Source organism: Megalobrama amblycephala, linkage group LG2 (genome assembly GCF_018812025.1).
Source record: "Megalobrama amblycephala isolate DHTTF-2021 linkage group LG2, ASM1881202v1, whole genome shotgun sequence".
Classification (NCBI taxonomy): Eukaryota; Metazoa; Chordata; class Actinopteri; order Cypriniformes; family Xenocyprididae; genus Megalobrama; species Megalobrama amblycephala.
The window spans coordinates 31,718,586-31,740,990 of NC_063045.1; the positions used below are offsets into that span (position 1 = coordinate 31,718,586).

Genomic DNA, 22,405 nt, shown 5'->3' on the forward strand with positions numbered 1-22,405 from the left:
CACACACACACACACACACACACACACACACACACACACACACACACACACAAACACAAACTGGCCATGACTGCAGTGACCCGGCTTCAAATGAATGACAAGCAAGGTGCTGTGAGGCATTTATATATGCCTGTGCTATCGCATGATGTATATTTGTAAATATTGTCTAGTTCTGTGTGAGAACCTCACAGTTCCAAAACAAAATGTCATAATATTTTGTCTGGAAGCTGTGATGAAACAAGAACATGAAAGAAAGATTTTTTGAAGCCGGGTCACTGCAGTCACGGCCAGTTTGTGTTTGTGTGTGCGTGTGTGTGCGTGTGTGCGTGTGTGTGTGTGTGTCAGATGGATAAATGTATATTAGATGCAGGTTAGGGTAGGATCAAATTTCTCTCTGTGGAAAAGAATGTGTGTAATACTCAAAAAAGTTTGTGTGTTTTAATGTGTTTTAACAAGAACATGAAAGAAAGATTCTTTTGAAGCCGGGTCACTGCAGTCACGGCCAGTTTGTGTTTGTGTGTGTGTGTGTGTGTGTGTGTGTGTGTGTGTGTGTGTGTGTGTGTGTGTGTGTGTGTGTGTGTGTGTGTGTGTGTGTGTGTGTGGTAATGTCAGATGGATAAATGTATATTAGATGCAGGTTAGGGTAGGATCAAATTTCTCTCTGTGGAAAAGAATGTGTGTAATACTCAAAAAAGTTTGTGTGTTTTAACGTGTGTGTGTCTGGGTAGCGTGTGTATAAATGTATCGATACATGCACAGGTCCAAGGGCTCGATGTTTGCAAGCACATATGCTCATATGTGTACATGAAAATAATGAACATGCTCCTGAAAACTAAATTGTTCTGTTATTTTCAGTCTCTCCCATTCACTTTCAATGGTCGGCCATTGTGACCATTTTTGACCATGCCTACTCTCAGATAAATGAGGCCCACGATTAATCAGATGCAAACAGAAATATAAAACCAGTCCTAATTGAAAGAGAACAAGCTGACAAAAAGATTGAATCCAAGATTGGGTGAAAATATGGTATAATGAGTGATTTATAAGCTATTTTTTATAGGCCGGTCATTTTTGACCGGGAACACCACAAGTGTGACTATGTGCCATATTTTTTACAAAACAAAAATTTCAAAACAAAATTCCTGGTGAAACATTAGAGTAGACTAGTGTGATCAACAGTAGCCATTTTTTTTATATATTTTTTTTTAATATTTCCAAATTTACTCACAAATTATTTGTTTTTTACTCAATAAATGAGATGCCTACTCTCAGATAAATGAGGCCCACGATTAATCAGATGCAAACAGAAATATAAAACCAGTCCTAATTGAAAGAGAACAAGTTGACAAAAAGATTGAATCCAAGATTGGGTGAAAATATGGTATAATGAGTGATTTATAAGCTATTTTTTATAGGCCGGTCATTTTTGACCGGGAACACCACAAGTGTGACTATGTGCCATATTTTTTACAAAACAAGTTTCAAAACAAAATTCCTGGTGAAAACATTAGAGTAGACTAGTGTGATCAACAATACCAATTTTCTTCAGATTTTATTTAAGATTTCCAAAATTATTCAAAAATTAAAAAAAAATTACTCAAAAAAAATGAGATGCCTACTCTCAGATAAATGAGGCCCATGATTAATCAGATGCAAACAGAAATATAAAACCAGTCCTAATTGAAAGAGAACAAGTTGACAAAAAGATTGAATCCAAGATTGGGTGAAAATATGGTATAATGAGTGATTTATAAGCTATTTTTTATAGGCCGGTCATTTTTGACCGGGAACACCACGAGTGTAACAAGGTAACAAAACCCCCACAAAAAAAGTAAGAAAATTTCCAAAAAAATGTTAGTAAATTTAGTTATACCCTTTGGGAACAAAGTCACTAAGTTTCAGTCCAAAACGATAACATTAACTAGTATTTTCAGGAAAAAGAAAATCTTCTCCGGGTCAAATTGACCCGAACACCACATGAGCGTTAACAAAGGGGCTGTCCATTTCTTCTGATCATCCTTGAGATGGTTCTACACCTTCATTTGAGTTCAGCTGTGTTTGATTATACTGATTGGACTTGATTAGGAAAGCCACACACCTGTCTATATAAGACCTTACAGCTCACAGTGCATGTCAGAGTGAATGTGCCACGGTGCACACAAGAACAAGATGTTAGGATCCAGTTGCAGCATTTATTGGTAAATCCAGAAACGTAAATCCAAAGGCAGGCAAGGGTCAAAATCCATATAACAGTCCACAAACAGAAAACCAGAGGTAACAAAAGTGCACATAACAATTACAACAAACCACAACCAAGGACAGAAACAACTGAGACTAAATAGACAGACACTAATGAACAAACACAAAACAGCTGAGTGCAATGAACGAGGATAATGAGTCCAGGAGTGAATTATGGGAAATGCAGTTCAGACAGTGACAAAAGTCCATGTTGGAGTGCCCTCTGGTGGCTAAACGGGGCACTCCAACTCATGATCATGACAGTACCCCCTCCTTACGGAGCAGCTACCAGATGCTCCATGAAAAAAAACAAAAAACAAAAACACAACTCTCAGGAGGGAGGTGGACTGGAGGAGGACCAGGGGGAGGGACGGCGGGCCAGGACCAGAGCCCCCAACCGAAGGCCAGGGGGGAGCCGGAGGAACAGACCACAGGGGCTCTAAGAAGGTCGGGGTCCTGGCTGAATGCCAGGGCGGCACTGGAGGAACTGACCAGGCGGGTTCCCTAGGGTCTGGAGTCCTGGCTGATTGCCAGGGCGGCGCTGGAGGAACTGACCAGGCGGGTTCCAGCGGTTCAGATGGCCGGGACAGTGGCAGCAGGGCAGGCGGCCTGGGCGGCGGCGGCGGCGGCAGGGCTGGCCAAGGGTGCTCCGTGGCCGAATCAGGGAGAGCGGGCAGCTCGGTGACGGCCTCCGTGGCCGAATCAGGGTGAGCAGGCTGCTCGGGCTGCTCTGGGACGAGAGCAGGCTGCTCGGGCTGCTCTGGGACGAGAGCAGGCTGCTCGGGCTGCTCTGGGACGAGAGCAGGCTGCTCGGGCTGCTCTGGGACGAGAGCAGGCTGCTCGGGCTGCTCTGGGACGAGAGCAGGCTGCTCGGGCTGCTCTGGGACGAGAGCAGGCTGCTCGGGCTGCTCTGGGACGAGAGCAGGCTGCTCGGGCTGCTCTGGGACGAGAGCAGGCTGCTCGGGCTGCTCTGGGACGAGAGCAGGCTGCTCGGGCTGCTCTGGGACGAGAGCAGGCTGCTCGGGCTGCTCTGGGACGAGAGCAGGCTGCTCGGGCTGCTCTGGGACGACAGCAGGCTGCTCGGGCTGCTCTGGGACGACAGCAGGCTGCTCGGGCTGCTCTGGGACGACAGCAGGCTGCTCGGGCTGCTCTGGGACGACAGCAGGCTGCTCGGGCTGCTCTGGGACGACAGCAGGCTGCTCGGGCTGCTCTGGGACGACAGCAGGCTGCTCGGGCTGCTCTGGGACGACAGCAGGCTGCTCGGGCTGCTCTGGGACGACAGCAGGCTGCTCGGGCTGCTCTGGGACGACAGCAGGCTGCTCGGGCTGCTCTGGGACGACAGCAGGCTGCTCGGGCTGCTCTGGGACGACAGCAGGCTGCTCGGGCTGCTCTGGGACGACAGCAGGCTGCTCGGGCTGCTCTGGGACGACAGCAGGCTGCTCGGGCTGCTCTGGGACGACAGAGGCTGCTCGGGCTGCTCTGGGACGACAGCAGGCTGCTCGGGCTGCTCTGGGACGACAGCAGGCTGCTCGGGCTGCTCTGGGACGACAGCAGGCTGCTCCAAAGTCCATAGAGCTCGAGTTCATCCTCAGCGCACGCAGGACAGCCAAAACATAAAAAGTGAGCACAGCCCTCTGGGCCAAGACAGGACTGACCAGGAGAACAGGCTGCTCTGGAGCGGGCTCACTGGCTGGAGCGGGCTCACTGGCTGGAGCGGGCTCTGGAGTGGACTCACTGGCTGGAGCGGGCTCTGGAGTGGACTCACTGGCTGGAGCGGCCGCTGGAGTGGACTCACTGGCTGGAGCGGACTCACTGGCTGGAGCGGGCTCTGGAGTGGACTCACTGGCTGGAGCGGGCTCTGGAGTGGACTCACTGGCTGGAGCGGGCGCTGGAGTGGACTCACTGGCTGGAGCGGACTCACTGGCTGGAGCGGGCTCTGGAGTGGACTCACTGGCTGGAGCGGGCGCTGGAGTGGACTCACTGGCTGGAGCGGACTCACTGGCTGGAGCGGGCTCTGGAGCAGACTCACTGGCTGGAGTGGACTCACTGGCTGGAGTGGACTCACTGGCTGGAGTGGACTCACTGGCTGGAGTGGACTCACTGGCTGGAGTGGACTCACTGGCTGGAGTGGACTCACTGGCTGGAGTGGACTCACTGGCTGGAGTGGACTCACTGGCTGGAGTGGACTCACTGGCTGGAGTGGACTCACTGGCTGGAGTGGACTCACTGGCTGGAGTGGACTCACTGGCTGGAGTGGACTCACTGGCTGGAGTGGACTCACTGGCTGGAGCGGGCTCTGGGGAGGCCTCCGGGTCTTGAGGGATGGAAGCCTTCCTCCTCCTCTTCCTCTTTTTAGATGTGGGAAGCGGAGACTCAGTGCCCACCTCCTCTGAGGCCTCTGGAGCGGACTCACGGGCTGAAGCTGGCTTTGGAGCAGACTTGCTGGCTGGTGCGGGCTCACGGGCTGGAGAGGATTCCCAGACTTGAACGGATTGATGGACTGGAGGGGGTGCTGGAGGTAATCGAACCGGTCCAATCTTACGCAGATGCAGGTACTTAGAGAAATTCCAGAAACTTAGATCTCCCACAAACTCCATCTCCCATTGCAGCAGGGGTTCATCAAGACATAGGTTAAAAATGTCCCTGAGGACCAAATCAGGGAGATTAAATTTCTCCGCCTGTGACCAAAATCGTTGGGTGAATTTGCACACCTCCATACCCCTCTGCCGAAGCTCAGCCAAATCTTGGGGACTGCTCCCACTTCCCCTGTGTGCTGGACGGTGGCCGGACTCTCCTGCTGCTGGATCCTTGCATTGGTGGTTTGTTCTGCCACGGTGCACACAAGAACAAGATGTTAGGATCCAGTTGCAGCATTTATTGGTAAATCCAGAAATGTAAATCCAAAGGCAGGCAAGGGTCAAAATCCATATAACAGTCCACAAACAGAAAACCAGAGGTAACAAAAGTGCACATAACAATTACAACAAACCACAACCAAGGACAGAAACAACTGAGACTAAATAGACAGACACTAATGAACAAACACAAAACAGCTGAGTGCAATGAACGAGGATAATGAGTCCAGGAGTGAATTATGGGAAATGCAGTTCAGACAGTGACAAAAGTCCATGTTGGAGTGCCCTCTGGTGGCTAAACGGGGCACTCCAACTCATGATCATGACAGAATGAGAATCATGAGGTCAAAGGAACTGCCTGAAGAACTCAGAGACAGAATTGTGTCAAGGCACAGATCTGGCCAAGGTTACTAAAAAAATTCTGCTGCACTTAAGGTTCCTAAGAGCACAGTGGCCTCCATAATCCTTAAATGGAAGACGTTTGGGATGACCAGAACCCTTCCTAGAGCTGGCCGTCCGGCCAAACTGAGCTATAGGGGGAGAAGAGCCTTGATGAGAGAGGTAAAGAAGAACCCAAAGATCACTGTGGCTGAGCTCCAGAGATGCAGTCGGGAGATGGGAGAATGTTGTAGAAAGTCAACCATCACTGCAGCCCTCCACCAGTCGGGGCTTTATGGCAGAGTGGCCCGACGGAAGCCTCTCCTCAGTGCAAGACACATGAAAGCCCACCAGAACTCCAAGATGGTGAGAAGGACTCCAAGATGGTGAGAAGGACTCCAAGATGGTGAGAAATAAGATTCTCTGGTCTGATGAGACCAAGATAGAACTTTTTGGCCTTAATTCTGAGCAGTATGTGTGGAGAAAACCAGGCACTGCTCATCACCTGTCCAATACAGTCCCAACAGTGAAGCATGGTGGTGGCAGCATCATGCTGTGGGGGTGTTTTTCAGCTGCAGGGACAGGACGACTGGTTGCAATCGAGGGAGAGATGAATGCGGCCAAGTACAGGGATATCCTGGACGAAAACCTTCTCCAGAGTGCTCAGGACCTCAGACTGGGCCGAAGGTTTACCTTCCAACAAGACAATGACCCTAAGCACACAGCTAAAATAATGAAGGAGTGGCTTCACAACAACTCTGTGACTGTTCTTGAATGGCCCAGCCAGAGCCCTGACTTAAACCCAATTGAGCATCTCTGGAGAGACCTAAAAATGGCTGTCCACCAACGTTTACCATCCAACCTGACAGAAGTGGAGAGGATCTGCAAGGAGGAATGGCAGAGGATCCCCAAATCCAGGTGTGAAAAACTTGTTGCATCTTTCCCAAAAAGACTCATAGCTGTATTAGATCAAAAGGTTGCATCTACTAAATACTGAGCAAAGGGTCTGAATACTTAGGACCATGTGATATTTCAGTTTTTCTTTTTTAATAAATCTGCAAAAATGTCAACAATTCTGTGTTTTTCTGTCAATATGGGGTGCTGTGTGTACATTAATGAGGAAAAAAATGAACTTAAATGATTTTAGCAAATGGCTGCAATATAACAAAGAGTGAACAATTTAAGGGGGTCTGAATACTTTCCGTACCCAATGTATATATATATTTAGCAAATGCACGTTAAATTAATCAAAAGTGACAGTAGACTTGCTCCTGTCTGCCTCTCTGCCTCGCTGCCTTGAGTGAACTGCTGCCTGCTGCCTGACCTACGCTCGGAGCTTCGTGGAGTTTATCCTAAATCCCTCTCTTTATTCCTATTCACATAATATAACTTTCTTGTTTTTCACTAGATTACTTAACCTATTGCATAGTATTACTAAACGGAATGATTTATTACTAGTAATTTACCAGCGTAATCACCTAGTATCAGCCATAGCCCGCTAGCCTGCTAGCTACCGTCTATTTTTTCCTCTAAACTAACCTTCCTTGTCGATCTAATGGCGGATTTATCCGATGTATGTTATTCTGATCTGTCCTCGTCAGATCGGGAAGCTGTGGAGACTTTGCTGCCCGGCATTCATAGATCCACCGTGAGGTACAGCGTCCCGCACATCACCCTTGCCCCAGGCACCGGCAAGCGACTGAGACATCCAGCTAGCGAGTCCCGTGTGCGATGCAGTTTTTCGGACGGCGTGGGGAGTCAGACTACTCTACAAAAACATGGTCAGTCATGTCCGACGATTATCATGTGTATTAAATGCAACATGAATAGCTTAGCTCTTTCTGTCAGCAGTGAGACTTACACATGTGATAAATGCAGGGATATTGTCAGGCTGACAGAGAGAATCTCAGAATTAGAGACACGTGAGAATGAAAGGGCCTTAGATACTGCTTTGGATGTGACTAGCCTAGTAAACACTGCACATTCGGTTCCGGTTGTAGAAGCCACGCAGCAGGCTAACTGGGTGACTGTGAGGCGGCATAGTGGCAAGAACAAACACCACTCTTCCGTTCCGATTAGAACATCAAACAGGTTCTCCCCACTCAGTGACGCACCCACTGAGAATCCTGTTGAAAGTGCCCTAGTTATTGGCGATTCTATTACACGGAACGTGAAAATAGAGACACCAGCCACCATAGTCACATGTTTGCCGGGGGCCAGAGCACCTGACATCAAAGCAAATTTAAAAGTGCTGGCTAATGCTAAACGTAAATATTCTAAAATCATTATCCACGTCGGCACAAATGATGTTCGACTTCGCCAGTCGGAGATCACTAAAATTAACATTAAAGAGGTGTCATTGAACATCAAATTCAATGTCAGCAGAAGTAATTTGTTCTGGCCCTTTTCCTGTTCATTGGAGTGATGAGATAGTTAGCAGGTTATCATCACTCAATGGCTGGCTGTCTAAGTGGTGTCCGCAGAATAATATAGGTTTCATAGACAATTGGAAAAGCTTTTGGGGCAGACCTGATCTGTTGAAAAGAGATGGTATTCATCCCTCCCGGGATGGTGCTGCTCTTCTATCTAGAAATTAGAGCTGAAACATGACAAACCAGGGCCCAGATCAGGACGCAGACAAACTGGCTAAACCGACCGTCTGCTAGCCGCCTCACGTCACAGAACTCAGATAATTCACAGCACATAGAAACTCTTTCACCTAGATATTATCACATAGAGACTGTGTCTGTACCTCGAACTAGTAAATACAAAAAACTTCCGAAACCTTTTAAGGGTAAAAATTTAATTGATGTTCAAAAAATGAAAATCACAGATAAATCAGATAAACAAATGATAAAGCTTGGGTTACTGAATATTAGATCTATTTCTTCAAAAGCACTTATTGTAAATGAAATTATCACAGACAATAAACTAGACTTGCTGTGTTTGACAGAAACCTGGCTAAAACCGGACGATTACATTACTTTAAATGAGTCTAGTCCTCAAGGTTATGACTATCGACACAATCCTCGACAGAAAGGCAAAGGGGGAGGTGTTGCTGTAATTTATAGTAATATATTCAGAATCATTCAAAAGAATTTCAAATATAATTCCTTTGAAGTGATGTTGCTTTATGTAACATTATGTAAGTTGACATTTGTGCTGGCTACTGTATACAGGCCACCAGGGCACCATACTGACTTTATCAAAGAATTTGCTGATTTTCTATCAGAGTTAGTACTGGCTGCGGATAAAGTCCTTGTTGTTGGTGATTTTAATATCCATGTAGATAATAATAAAGACGCATTTGGATTGGCATTTGCAGACATTTTAAACTCTATTGGAGTTAGACAACACGTGTCAGGACCCACTCATTGTCGTAATCATACCTTAGATCTAATACTGTCGCATGGAATTGATATTGATGCTGTTGAAATTCTACAGCAGAGCGATGATATATCAGATCATTATTTAGTCTCGTGTATAATACAGTTAGCCAAGGCTACAAAACCACCACCCAGCCATAAATATGGTAGAACCATCACTTCTACCACTAAAGATTGCTTTATAAATAATCTCCCCGAGCAGTTTCATCGCCTTAGTATACCTGACAACTTAGAAGAACTCGATGCTGCAACAGAAACTATTGGCTCTCTCTTTTCCAGCACATTAGATGCAGTCGCTCCTTTACGTCTAAAGAAGATTAAGGAAACTAATCCAACGCCGTGGTATGATGAGCACACTCGGGCTCTAAAACGAGCTGTGAGAAAAGCTGAACGTAGTTGGAAGAAAACAAAACTAGAAGTTTTTCGCCTTTCGTGGAAAGAAAAAATGATTGAGTACAGAACGGCTATAAGAAATGCTAGATCTGCTTATTTTTCAAATCTCTTAATAGAAAACAAACATAATCCTAGGTATTTATTTGACACAGTGGCTAAATTAACTAGAAACAGAGATTCAACTGCTGACGTTTCCAAAGAGCACAGCAGTAATGACTTTATGAACTTCTTTACTTGCAAGATTGACAATATTAGAGAGAAAATTATAAACATGCAACCGTCTACAGTTTCGCTTCAGACAGTGCACTGTAGTGTCCCTGAGGTAAAACTAGAATCATTCGCCGCTATAGGAGAGGAAGAATTATCTAAACTTATCAAATCATCAAAATCAACAACATGTATGTTAGACCCAATGCTGACTAAACTACTGAAAGAAATGCTTCCAGAGGTCATAGGTCCACTTCTTGATATAATTAATTCATCTTTAACACTAGGATACGTGCCAAAAACTTTTAAGCAGGCTATTATTAAACCTCTTATTAAAAAACCTCAGTTAGATCCGAGAGATTTAGTAAATTACAGGCCAATCTCGAATCTACCTTTTCTGTCAAAGATACTAGAAAAGGCAGTTTCAACACAACTGTGCTCCTTTTTAGAAAGAAATGGAATCTGTGAGGATTTCCAGTCAGGATTTAGACCATACCATAGTACTGAGACTGCTCTCGTTAGAGTTACAAACGATCTACTCTTATCATCCGATCGTGGCTGTATTTCTCTATTAGTGTTATTAGATCTCAGTGCTGCTTTTGACACTATCGATCACAACATTCTTTTAAAAAGACTTGAAAACTATATTGGCATTAGTGGAATTGCTTTGGCATGGTTCAAATCTTACTTATCTGACCGTTATCAGTCTGTAGTAGTTAATGAAGAGATGTCGTATCGATCACAAGTTCAATACGGAGTACCACAAGGCTTAGTACTAGGACCGTTGCTTTTCACTCTGTACATGCTGCCCTTAGGAGAGATAATTAGGAAGCATGGTGTTAGTTTTCACTGCTACGCTGACGATACTCAGCTCTATATTTCCTCGCGCCCTGACGAAACCTACAAATTCACAAAACTAACAGAATGCATAGCTGACATTAAAAACTGGATGACAAGAAATTTCTTATTATTAAACTCAGAAAAAACTGATATCCTAATCTTTGGACCAAAAACTTCCTCACGAAAAAACCTTGAATACTCTCTAACACTTGACGGGTGCTCCATTAAATCTTCGTCCTCAGTTAGGAACCTGGGTGTGCTCTTTGATACCAATCTTTGATTTGAAAGTCATGTTTCTAGTATCTGTAAAACCGCCTTCTTCCATCTAAAAAATATATCTAAATTACGACATATGCTCTCAATGACAAATGCGGAACAGTTGGTTCATGCATTCATGACCTCAAGACTAGATTACTGTAACGCTCTACTGGGTGGTTGTTCTGCTCGGCTTTTAAACAGACTACAGTTGGTCCAAAATGCGGCAGCTAGAGTTCTTACTAGAACCAGAAAGTATGACCATATTAGCCCAGTTCTGTCAACATTACATTGGCTCCCTATTAAACATCGTATAGATTTTAAAATCTTGCTACTTACTTATAAAGCTCTAAATGGTTTAGCTCCCCAGTATCTAAGCGAGCTCTTGGTGCATTATAGTCCTTCACGTCTATTGCGATCTCAGAATTCAGGCCAGTTGATAATACCCAGAATATCAAAATCAACTGAAGGCGGCAGATCCTTTTCCTATTTAGCACCTAAACTCTGGAACAATCTTCCTAGCATTGTTCGGGAAGCAGACACACTCTGTCAGTTTAAATCTAGACTAAAAACACATCTCTTTGCTCTTGCATACACATAACACATTATCAATACATTAACATTTTTCAAATCCGTTAAAGGATTGTTACGCTGCAATAATTAGGTCGGCCGGAACCGAGAACATTTCCTATAACACTAGATATACCTGTACATCAGAATAAGAATGGCATCTACGCTAATATCAGTCTCTCTGCTTATCCTGAGGTTTGCCGGGTGCTGGATCCAGGCCGTATCCAGATCAGATGGAGAACCTGTGTCTGGACCTGACTACAACGTAGCCCAGGAGACAATGGGCCTACAGATCCAGTTCTGGCTGCATCTATAATTCAGATTTTTAATCTCCGTATCCGCTTACATATATTTATATATAATCTATTTTTAATCTCTATAATAAAAATGTATAATTCAGATTTTGATCTCCATATCCATTTACATATATTATATATATATCTTCCAAGGGGTTTTTTCCCTCCTAGGACTTTTTTCCCAGTGTTAGCATGCTGGGTTTTTCTCCTAGGGGTTTTTTTCCACCCCTGGGAGTCAGCTGACATTGGCTTAATGTAGCACCATCTTGTATATGTTACATATGACCACGCTTGCTTGTACAGCTTATTTTTAACCACTTCTCTTTTTTCTGTGCTTCTAATATGTAAAGCTGCTTTGAAACAATTACCAATTGTAAAAAGCGCTATATAAATAAATTTGACTTGACTTGACTTGACATTTATATTGTTACAAAAGATTTCCATTTTAAATGAATGAAGTTCATTGAACTTTCTTATCAAAGAATCCTGAATTTTTTTTATCAGGGTTTCCACAAAAATAGTAAGCAGCTGTTTTCAGAGTAATTAATAATAGAGCACCATTAATAATTGATTATAAATGAGCAGTAAATCAGCATATTAGAATGACCTCTGAAGGATCATGTGATGCTGAAGACTTGGAGTAATGATGCTGAAAATTCATTCACAAGAACAAATTACATTTTAAAATACATTAAAATAGAAAACAGTCACTGTATTTTGATCAAATAAATGTATCCTTGGTGAACATTTAAAAAATCTTAAATGGTCTAAACCTTTGACCAGTACTGTATATATACAGTAACATCAGCAGATCATGTGTATTTCATTAATGCTCCTCTTTATGATCAGCAGGGGGCGCAAGAGACCACAGACCCTCAATGAGGTCAAAGAGCAGAAGACACAAAGAGTCCCGTTTAAAACCTTTTTTTGTTTCTGATGCTCCTGAGTGATAAATTGGGCAACTTGGTGTCTAGTGTCACTGAGCAGTCTTTATATGGATGATCCACCTACAGGAGATGAGAGTTAAATGTTCAGCTACATCAGCTAAGCAAATTAAAGAGCTACATCAGCTATGTATCAGATCAGTGTTGGAGATCCAACAGCTGCTACAAATCCCAAATGAAGTTGTTTGAAGAGGGAAAACAACCCAGACATCAGGCTTTCCTACCAAACCCACCTGACTCCGAGATTCAAGCCTGACATCTGCAGAACTGTGGTTAAGTGTGCCTAGAGCCTTGAGTGTAAGAAAGGCGCAATACAAATAAAATGTATTATTATTATTATTATTGACATGAGAGAAAGTGCCTAGACAACCACAATCTCCTCAGACAACACCTTTTATTAAAGGCCGACATTAGGTTTCTGATCATCAGGTGACTTAAAGAAATTCTTTTGTAGCCTCATCAGTTGAGCTAAAGTTGTTGAAAATTATGCAAATCAAATATCCCAGCACTCACATCACATACCAGCATCACTATGCTGAACTCTGAAGAACCACGTTTAGTCGGTCAGGATGTATTTTGGAAGATTTCCTGAGAACACAGCAAAAACTATAAAGGGCGAGACACACCAAGCGGACGGTCGGTTATCGGCCAACATCGGGCTGTCGTTGACCATCTGACAGCTCAGTTTTTGCAGTGTTCCAGGTTGTATATCAGCAGTCATAGTGCCGGATTCCCATTTTGAATGATGAACATAGATTATTGCCACCTGCTGGTATTGAGAGTTATTTTCTCTCAAGCAGACGTTGACCGTACGTGCTAGTTGGCCATTGCCTCTAAGTCTTTACATTGTGTTTAAGTGCAAATTTTTAGCTCAGATGCACACAACATGAGGCGACAACACAGTTGACTTTCGTTGCCACTAGTTCTTTGGCGTGTCACGGCCTTAAAGAAGTGACTCTAAATTCTACATTGAGCCTGACATAAACCTCTGATAGAGCAAGAGCTTTATAAGTTGTTCACATTTGAAAGAGCATTGAGTGAGATAGTACAGAATACTGACGCTGTGAGCAGTCACTGCCGATCCAGCCGGGGTAACACTGACACGAGCCGTCGAAGGGTTTACATGTGCCGTTATTAGTGCAGGTGCAGCTCCACGCACAGTTCTTGCCAAACCTGCCACTGGGACACACTGCAGACAGACAAACAGACAGACCAGGACATCAATACCATGACTTAGGGAGAGAACTAGACAAACAGATACTGGAAAATGGTAAACAAAAATAACTGAAAGAATAAATGCCGTGCAGAAGACACACTTCCCAAATTATTAGAGGACCAATACTGCATGTAACGTTACTTGACAGTTGTACTGTAGTAGTGAATGAGAGGGGCTTTTCTTGCCTTCGTTGCAGAGAGCCCCTTTAAAACCAGGCTGACAGTCACACTGGCCGGTCACATGGTGACAGGGGCCACTGCTGTGGACGCAATGTGGACATGCCTGGCTACAGCGGTGGCCAAAGAAACCCGGAGAACAGACTGGGAGGGTAACGGGGAAACATCAGGAGAACAGAGCAGATGAGAAAACAGACATGTTGTCAAGGGACAGACACATGAAACAGACACACGTGGTGTGTTTGAGTACTCACTGCGCTGACAGGTGGTTCCTCTGAATCCAGGCGCGCACTCGCACGCACCCTCGTCGGGTGAGCACGACGCTCCATTCTTACAGTTACAGGACAGGGAGCAGTTCGGCCCCCAGCGACCCTCAGCACACATGCTGTCACAGTGAATGCCTGTGAGAAACACACACACACATGCTGACTAGATGTTCCCACAACACACTGAGATATGTTCATAATCATATGGACAATCACACACGTCACACATGGACGTTAGAATCACAGATGACCATCTCTTTGATATACTGATTCAGAAAACTTCACTCCTTTTACAGCATTCAAGGATTATGTCCTATATGATTTTGTACTAAGAACTATTAGATGTTTACAAGTTCACCTGCCCATCCAGTCTTAATGAAAGATGCTAAACATTTTGGCTTGCTGTCATGGGGCCTGTACCATGAAGCTGGATTAGTTTGGAGTTTCAGATTAGTTTGCACCAATCCTGGGTTTTAGGTACCATGAAAGTGACTTGGCTTTTAGCAATGTTCACCATAGTAACTTACGCTCCACGGCTAACCTGCTCCGGGGCAGGTTGTGTTCTGGTTCAGAGATCTCAAACCGAATTTGGGCTAATCAGATGTAAGATAAGTGAACTGACACATCCAACGCAATAAAGTCACTCCCCCAGTTTCTTGTCCTCCAAATTAAAGGTCACTATATAGCAAAAAAAAAAAAAAATTAACAATGAAATTGTCTGGCTTTAATGATAATTACTTAGAATTATTTTATGATTTATATATGATTTATATAATAATTCAATGATATATTATTATTAATTCATAACACAAGCGATTTTAGTTTAACAGTTATTATTAATTATTTAGTTTCAATGAATATTAATATAAAGAACATATGTAATATAAATAAGCTGTAAATAAACTTTCAATATGACTACACGTGACCTTACATGTTTGAGTCTCTATCGCTATATATTATCAACTAAATAAACTAACTTCACAAGTTTCACTTGCACTGACAGAGCAAGATAATTTCTTTTATTTTCATCAGTGTAAATGAATTTAAATTCATTTTCTTCAATCTCTTAATCTTCAGCAAAAGAGTTTTGAATCACGCTGGCTCTCTTGCAAGAAGTGAATCATAGTTTCTCTCTGTTGCAAGGCATGTGATTGGCTGTTCACCAATGATGTCACACATTCATGTGCACGTGCTCCACAAACTCAGGATCAAAGCCTGAGTTGACAGAGAAAGTTGATGATAAGCATCATGGTACCAACAAAGCCAACTGGAGTGGTTTGGTTTTGTCAACTCGAAACTAATCCTACAACCCTGAATTTGTTCAACTACCATCATGGTACAGGCCCCTGGTCTCGAGCTCTGAGCAAATTAAGCTCCCAGACTATGGGACTGGATAGAAAGAGGTAGCTTGGAATAGAGGAAGAGATGAGATGGTGGAGGCATGCCAGAAAAGCTGTCGCTGGCATGGCTCAATGACTACTGCTTATTTTATTTATTTTATTTAACATTTAATGTCACTGCACCTCTCTTTGGTTTTCTTTGGTCACCAGTGTAGCTAGCATTGCGTGTTTGTGAAGTGTTTGTGAAGTGTCACATGACTTCAGTCTAAAGGCCCATTCACACCAAGGATGACAACTATAAAGTTTTAATAATCATTTCTAATTTATGAAAGTAGAGAAGTCCACATCACAACTATAATTCCACAGAGGAACAATATTGTTGGAATGACTTTCAATTGAATTTTTCCTAATGAATGATAAAAACATTAATAGCCAATCAGAATCCATCCTGCATTAAAGAACTCAAGAATTTAAAACAGCAGACAACATAACTGCAGGGCGTGCTTATAATAAACAGAACGTTATTGTGCATTGGGGTGGATGGTAATATAGTTATTGTTGTAGTTATCTTTCTTGGTGTGAACGGGCCTTAACCCACTGACCGTCAGGCTGTGTTTAACAAGCTCTGCTGTCAAAGACAAATTATTAAACACATCTCTTCCTGTGTGTCTGTAGCTCAGTCAGTATGGTGCACAGTGGGTGAAGTAGCTCTGTGGGAGAGTGTCATGCCAAAACATGGACAAAAGCTCTTTTGAGAGTGAGTGTGTGTTGCTAGGCGATGGGAGAATGCTGGAGATCATTCTAGTACAGCAACCCTGAGGAAACGCTGCTGATAGCATCAGTATGCTGCCGGTGTCGACCACAACCCAGAGGAATGTGTGGGAGAGAGTATATTCTTCATGTGCATTCATCTCTGCTTGTTCATCAGTCTTCAGCCTTTCAATCAAATTGACCAAAGCCTGTCATTTTCTTCTTAAGAAAAAATTAAGATGAACTTAAAAAATTAAGATGTGATTGTGAAGAATTGCATTTAGGAACATTCTTATGAACTTCTTAGAATTTATCTTAAGAACTTTCCTAACTTCTTTCTTAAGAAGATTGTTGTGAATCCGGCCCCTGGGACTTTGGGCCAGAGGTGGGAATTACTTTTTAAAGCAGTAACCATTTAAAAAGAAAATGTAAAAAAAAATACAAGCTATCCTGAAACTCTTATCTCAAATGGCAGCAGACATTCAGCTTTAGGTTTTGTTTACCTGTCCAGCCGGCCAGACACCGGCAGTGTCCGGTTGAGGGGTGACACCCATCCGCATGACTGCAGTCACAGCGCTCACGACAGTCCAATCCATATGTCCCGTCCTGCACACACCATCATTCCATAAAGGTACACTTCTTTCAACAAAAATATTTATTTTGCACATGAATTTGACAATGAACATTTAAATGAATTGTACTTGAGAATGCACTATAAAATTTGCAATTTATCATTATACATTATCATTATTGGTTTGTGTTGTTCATCAGACTGAAGAAGTGATGCATTTGTGAGTGAAAGCCAAAAGTATGTCAAATAATTAGAGGTAATATATAATACTCTTTCAGTATTATTATAATTAATGTAGCAGAATATAAGGTAACACAAAAGGATTAACAGGCTTTGAACATGTGTAAATGAACTCTACATCATTTGATACTGTATTTCTTTGTGAATGAAGCTCTAATTGCAATGTTTATGATGTTACAGATGAACTGACCTGACAGTGTTGATCACATCTGTCTCCTCTCCAGCCTGGAGTACACGTGCACCTCCCATCCAGAGCGTCGCAAGCACCTCCATTACTGCACACACACGTCAAGTTACAGCCCAGACCCCAGGTGCCACTGGGGCAGTTAACTGAGCAGTCCACCCCATGCCACCCTAAAACAACAGCAACAATGACGAAGATATTGAAAAGCACTAAAAACACTTTAATGAAAAATTAATGATTACTCTATTTACAGTCTGAGCTGAAACATGACAATGTTGGGAGTAAAGAGTTACCATGTAATCAGATTACCTGAAAGTAATGAGTAAAGTAATGTGCTAAATTTTTTAATTTACACCATCATACTTGAGATATTTTCAAACAGGTAATGAATACTTTTACAGTGTTTCTTTGAAGAATACATTTGAAAATGTGGTCACATATGCCACATATGGCAGTGACAGAGGTGTAAAGAGTACCTGAAAACCATACTTGAGTAAAAGCACAGACACCTTAAGATGAAAATGACAAATTACAGGTCACCAATTCCAATACCACTTGAGTAAAAGTGGTCAGCATTCTACTTAGGAAGAAAGTGTAGTGCCTCTCGCAGTTCAAAAAGCTTATGCTACGTCCTACGCCTTCCGTATTCAGCATACAAAAAAGTGTAACTGACCTTGTGTCAGTTATGCTTTTTTCGCAAGTTGAATGTGGAAGGCGGTCTGGCGTAAGCTAGATATTTTAATTCATAACTTGTTAAATATAGATATTTTTTCTTACACAAACACATCGCTTCGCTTCAGAAGGCCTTTATTAACCCCTGGAGCTGTGTGGAGTATGTTTATGATGGATGGATGCACTTTCTTCAGCTTCATACTCGTTGGTCCCATTCACTGCCATTGTAAAGCTTGGATGCATCAGGATATTTATTAATATAACTCTGATTGTGTTCATCAGAAAGAAGAAAGTCATATACACCTAGGATGGCTTGAGGGTGAGTAAAGCTTGGGGTAATTTTCATTTTAAAGTGAACTAATCCTTTAATGTTATAAAGCAATGAGAATACTTTTTGTGCGCAAAAATAAAACAAAAATTGAGTGGCGTGATTTTGGGCGTGTTTGCGCCCAAATGCTGGCTTAGTATTGGCCGATGCTAAATACAGTGGGTACGGAAAACAAATGCTGGCTTAGTATTGGCCGACGCTAAATACAGTGGGTATGGAAAGTATTCAGACCCCCTTAAATTTTTCAATCTTTGTTATATTGCAGCCATTTGCTAAAATCATTTGTTCATTTTTTTCCTCATTAATGTACACACAGCACCCCATATTGACAGAAAAACACAGAATTGTTGACATTTTTGCAGATTTATTAAAAAAGAAAAACTGAAATATCACATGGTCCTAAGTATTCAGACCCTTTGCTCAGTATTTAGTAGAAGCACCCTTTTGATCTAATGCCATTTTGCTGTGAAGATGCAGTGTTAAATAAAATACACCTGCATTCCTGAGATTGTGACTCTGTGTGAGGCGTCAACATACCTTTTCAGGGTAGATAAGCAACTTCACATCAAACACAACTGAACAAGCTTAATAAGGTCTTCATAATTAATAGAAAGTTGCAGGTGAGTTTGATCAGGTTTCAAGCTAAACTCTGCAGGACAGTGAATATCCAAGGCCAAAGTTGACGAGCTCTGTAGAGAATTACCTGCTTGACAGGAACAGGATCCATCGATGGGTGAGCAAATGGCTCTGTTCTTACAGGAGCACAGAGAGGTGCAGTTGATGCCGTATGTGCCCGTGGGGCAGGCTGTGGAGCAATCTGAGCCCTGTAATCATGATTACACATCAGTGTTTGACTCCAGCACACACATACACACACACAGAAGACACACAGAAGTTTATGATGATGTACCTTATATCCTGGCGCACAGACACATTCCCCGCTCACGCTGTGGCAGTCAGCTCCATTCTGACAGTGACAGACCTCCTGACACGCCTCCCCATAGAAACCAGGAGTGCACGTCTCGTTACAGTACAACCCAGACCAGCCCGACAGGCATGAACATTCACCCGACATGGGGTGGCAGCTGAGAGAGAGATGTCACATCAAGTAACACATCAACAACCATCTATTGGTGTCCCCCAAATTGTAGTTTTGGGTCTGTGGTCTTATCCTAGTGCAATGATTCCCAAACTGTTTTGTCAGCCTAACCCTTTTGAAATCAAATAATCACCTCCTGAGACCTTAAGTTAATATTTCAGTAATTTAACGGCACATTCACATGTTCACTTATGTTGGTTAATGGTCACATGACCCCTCTAGTAAGTGTTTTTATTTTAAAATCATTTATTTACAGTATAGGGCTTGACAATTTAGTAAAAAATATATAGTCTTTTATTGCAATTGCAGTTTGAACTGCGACATGATAAACATTTAATCTCATATAAAAACATCTCATATTGCTGAAACAAAGAGGTCACACTCTGCTGCCACTAAAGTTATAGTTGCTTTTTGAGGATGTTTACATTTGGGTTCAATCTTTACTAGAACCAGATTTTCACAAGATCTTTACAAGATCAAATTGAACAGAGTAAAAACAAACAAACAAAATAATAAAAAAATTAAGACTATTGTAAAGAATTATATATGTAAAATATCACAGCATTTACTGTGAACCAAGCTGCTCCAAAACATGAGGAATAACGGCCTTCTGAAGTGAAGCGATGCATTTGTGTAGGAAAAATATCCAAATTTAACACTTTATAAAGTAAAATAACTAGCTTCTGACCAAATGGCCATACGGATTATACTTACGTCTAAAGCGTAACTTGTGCAACGTATAACATAGGATGTTGCGTAGTACATGTCATGGTGTCATGTAAGTTTTGCTTTATAACTCCAATTGTATTCATCTGAAAGAAGAATTTCAAATACACCTATGATGGCTTGAGGGTAAGTAAATCATGGGGTAATTTTAATTTTAAAGTGAACTAATCCTTTAATGTAATTTTGGCCTATGCAGGGTACCGTACAAAGGTAATGACACCGAGGTCACAGAATATGAGGAGTAGGCCTACATTACAGTACAGCAAACTCCTCTCATGGGTTCTGGTAAAATTGAAGGCTCAAGGCTTTAACCAGACATCTGCGTGAATGTGAAGCAATACAGTACAGTATTCTGAGTACACTGTAGTCTGTCAGTAAAGTAAAAGTCCATCATAATTATCCTCATGATTATTTTGACTCGCAATCATGACCGGATTTGCCTCTAGAGAATCTGATATGTTCATATCAAAATGTAGTGTGTTTAGTTTAATGCATTGAAACAATGCACATGCTGAAGACCAATAAACTTATTACGTCATCTAATTACTTACATTTAGCTATTAAGCCAGTTAAAATGTAATGGAAGTGAAGTGACTGCACACTTATACTGTGGTTTATGTACATTGTCTAAATAATATTGTCTAATATTATATCATATTGTTCCATTGACAGCCACTGATTTCTTTATATTTGAAATGATGTTGATTTGTCATTCTTGTAAGCTGACCACCATTGGTAAAATCAATCAACAGAGGCTGGTATTAATGACTATGAAGTCTCAGATGTAATGAGACTATATTGTCCATTACCTGTGGACAGAGCAGCTGTAAAGAGCCGTTTTGTCAGTTAGCATACAGCAGCTGCCGTCACATGTGACACATGCGGTTTCTCAGCTGTGCATGTCTGTCTGATCTAAACAATGAGCAACTGTGTGTGTGTCTATCTCTCTTTAAACACACAACCACTTCAAAAAATAACAACACAAGGTGGCTATTTTATTGGCTACCCAGTGGCAACCCTGGTAAGTTTAGTTTAGTTTAGTTTGTTTTTTTGGGTTCAAGATGGTGGATTGGTTTATAGCGGTGTTCATCACCATGGTAACTTATGCTACTCGTCTAACCTGCTCCAGAGCAAGTTTTATTCTGGATAAGTGATCTAGATCACAAACCAAAACTAGACCAATCAGCTCTGAGCAAAGTGACATATCTAATGCAATAAAGCCACTCCCCCTGTATAGCTTGCTCCAAATTAAAGCAGATTTCAGTGAAAGAATTTTAGAGAAAAACAGCTTTTGCTGCTAATTATTTATTATATTTATTTTATATTTTTTATAATTTATTTTATATTGCATTAATGTAGTTAGATATTTTCTTTCAGATGTCTTCTCAAACATTCATGGCAGCAGCAGAGTTTATCCCTGCCTCATAAATGCATTTAAATTTATGATATTTTTCATAACAGTCTTTTAATCTTCAGTAGACATGCGGACTGTGCATTAATTTGCTGCAGAGGTAACACTTTACTCATGTTCCAGACTTAATCATAAACTCCCTGAGTTGACAGAGAAAGTTTATAGTTGAGTGTTGTGAACCTGCAGAACCCTATTTCAACCAGGTTGGATTTGTTTGGTTTTGTCAGCTCTAAACCTACTCTGAAAAGTTTGTTCAACTAGCTTCAGAGTTTATTTCTGGAGCAGTTAATACATGTTTTCTCACTCGCATCCTGCTAAAAGTTTTGCTTGAGAACAGCATGACTATGCTGGTCCACCAACTAGCAGCATAAACCAGCCTGGACCAACATGAAATTCATGCTGGTTTCTGCTGGATTTTTCAGTAGGAAAGCAAACTTCATGATTCCTGTCAGCGAACACCAAATTCAGACCTGTGCCATGTAATCAATGAGAAGGTAAAATACATTTGTAGTGTTTGTCTTACCTGTGTGTGTTATTGGCATGACAAGGGCACTTCCTGTCACACTTGAGGCCGTACAGACCGTCCGGACAGATGCGTTCCTCGCAGCTTTCACCCGTGTATCCCGGCTCGCACAGACAGGCTCCACTCACGTGATAGCAATGGGCGCCGTTCACACAGCCACACGTCTGGCTGCAACCAATGCCATATGTGCCAACCGGGCACTGATCCTGACACCTGCCAACACACACACACTTCATTCACAGTAGCTCAACATAGTGGTCCTGAAGACTGACACAGACTGGCACAGTGTATACGGTCACAGTATTTAGTGGTTAATTACAGTATTTAGTGGTTAATTTCCACCAAGCTGCAATCTATGCCTGATCGAGCTTTGTCTGAAAATGTAAGCGAAGACGTGGTCGAAATTCAGCAAGGTCATCATTGAGGCGTCTGTTGAGACTCTAGGCTATACAACATGGAGACATTGTGATTAGTTTGATGAGAATAATGGCTCCATTTGCAAACTGTTTCAAGCTAAAAATGAGGTGAATGCAGCCCTACT

General features: G+C 42.3%; 1 protein-coding gene across 3 annotated transcripts in view; it reads right to left on the minus strand.

Moving 5' to 3' along the window:
• megf10 (multiple EGF-like-domains 10) overlaps nt 1-22,405 on the minus strand; it is a 107,720-nt gene that overhangs the window by 12,028 nt on the left and 73,287 nt on the right. For all 3 annotated transcript variants that reach the window (XM_048170519.1, XM_048170535.1, XM_048170525.1), the window contains exons 9-16: nt 21,865-22,077; nt 19,016-19,190; nt 18,809-18,929; nt 17,112-17,275; nt 16,614-16,716; nt 14,009-14,155; nt 13,764-13,898; nt 13,423-13,551 (exon numbers count right to left, since the gene is read on the minus strand). In XM_048170519.1, the coding sequence (XP_048026476.1) occupies nt 13,423-13,551; nt 13,764-13,898; nt 14,009-14,155; nt 16,614-16,716; nt 17,112-17,275; nt 18,809-18,929; nt 19,016-19,190; nt 21,865-22,077 (1,187 nt within the window). The remainder of the gene's footprint in view (nt 1-13,422; nt 13,552-13,763; nt 13,899-14,008; nt 14,156-16,613; nt 16,717-17,111; nt 17,276-18,808; nt 18,930-19,015; nt 19,191-21,864; nt 22,078-22,405) is intronic.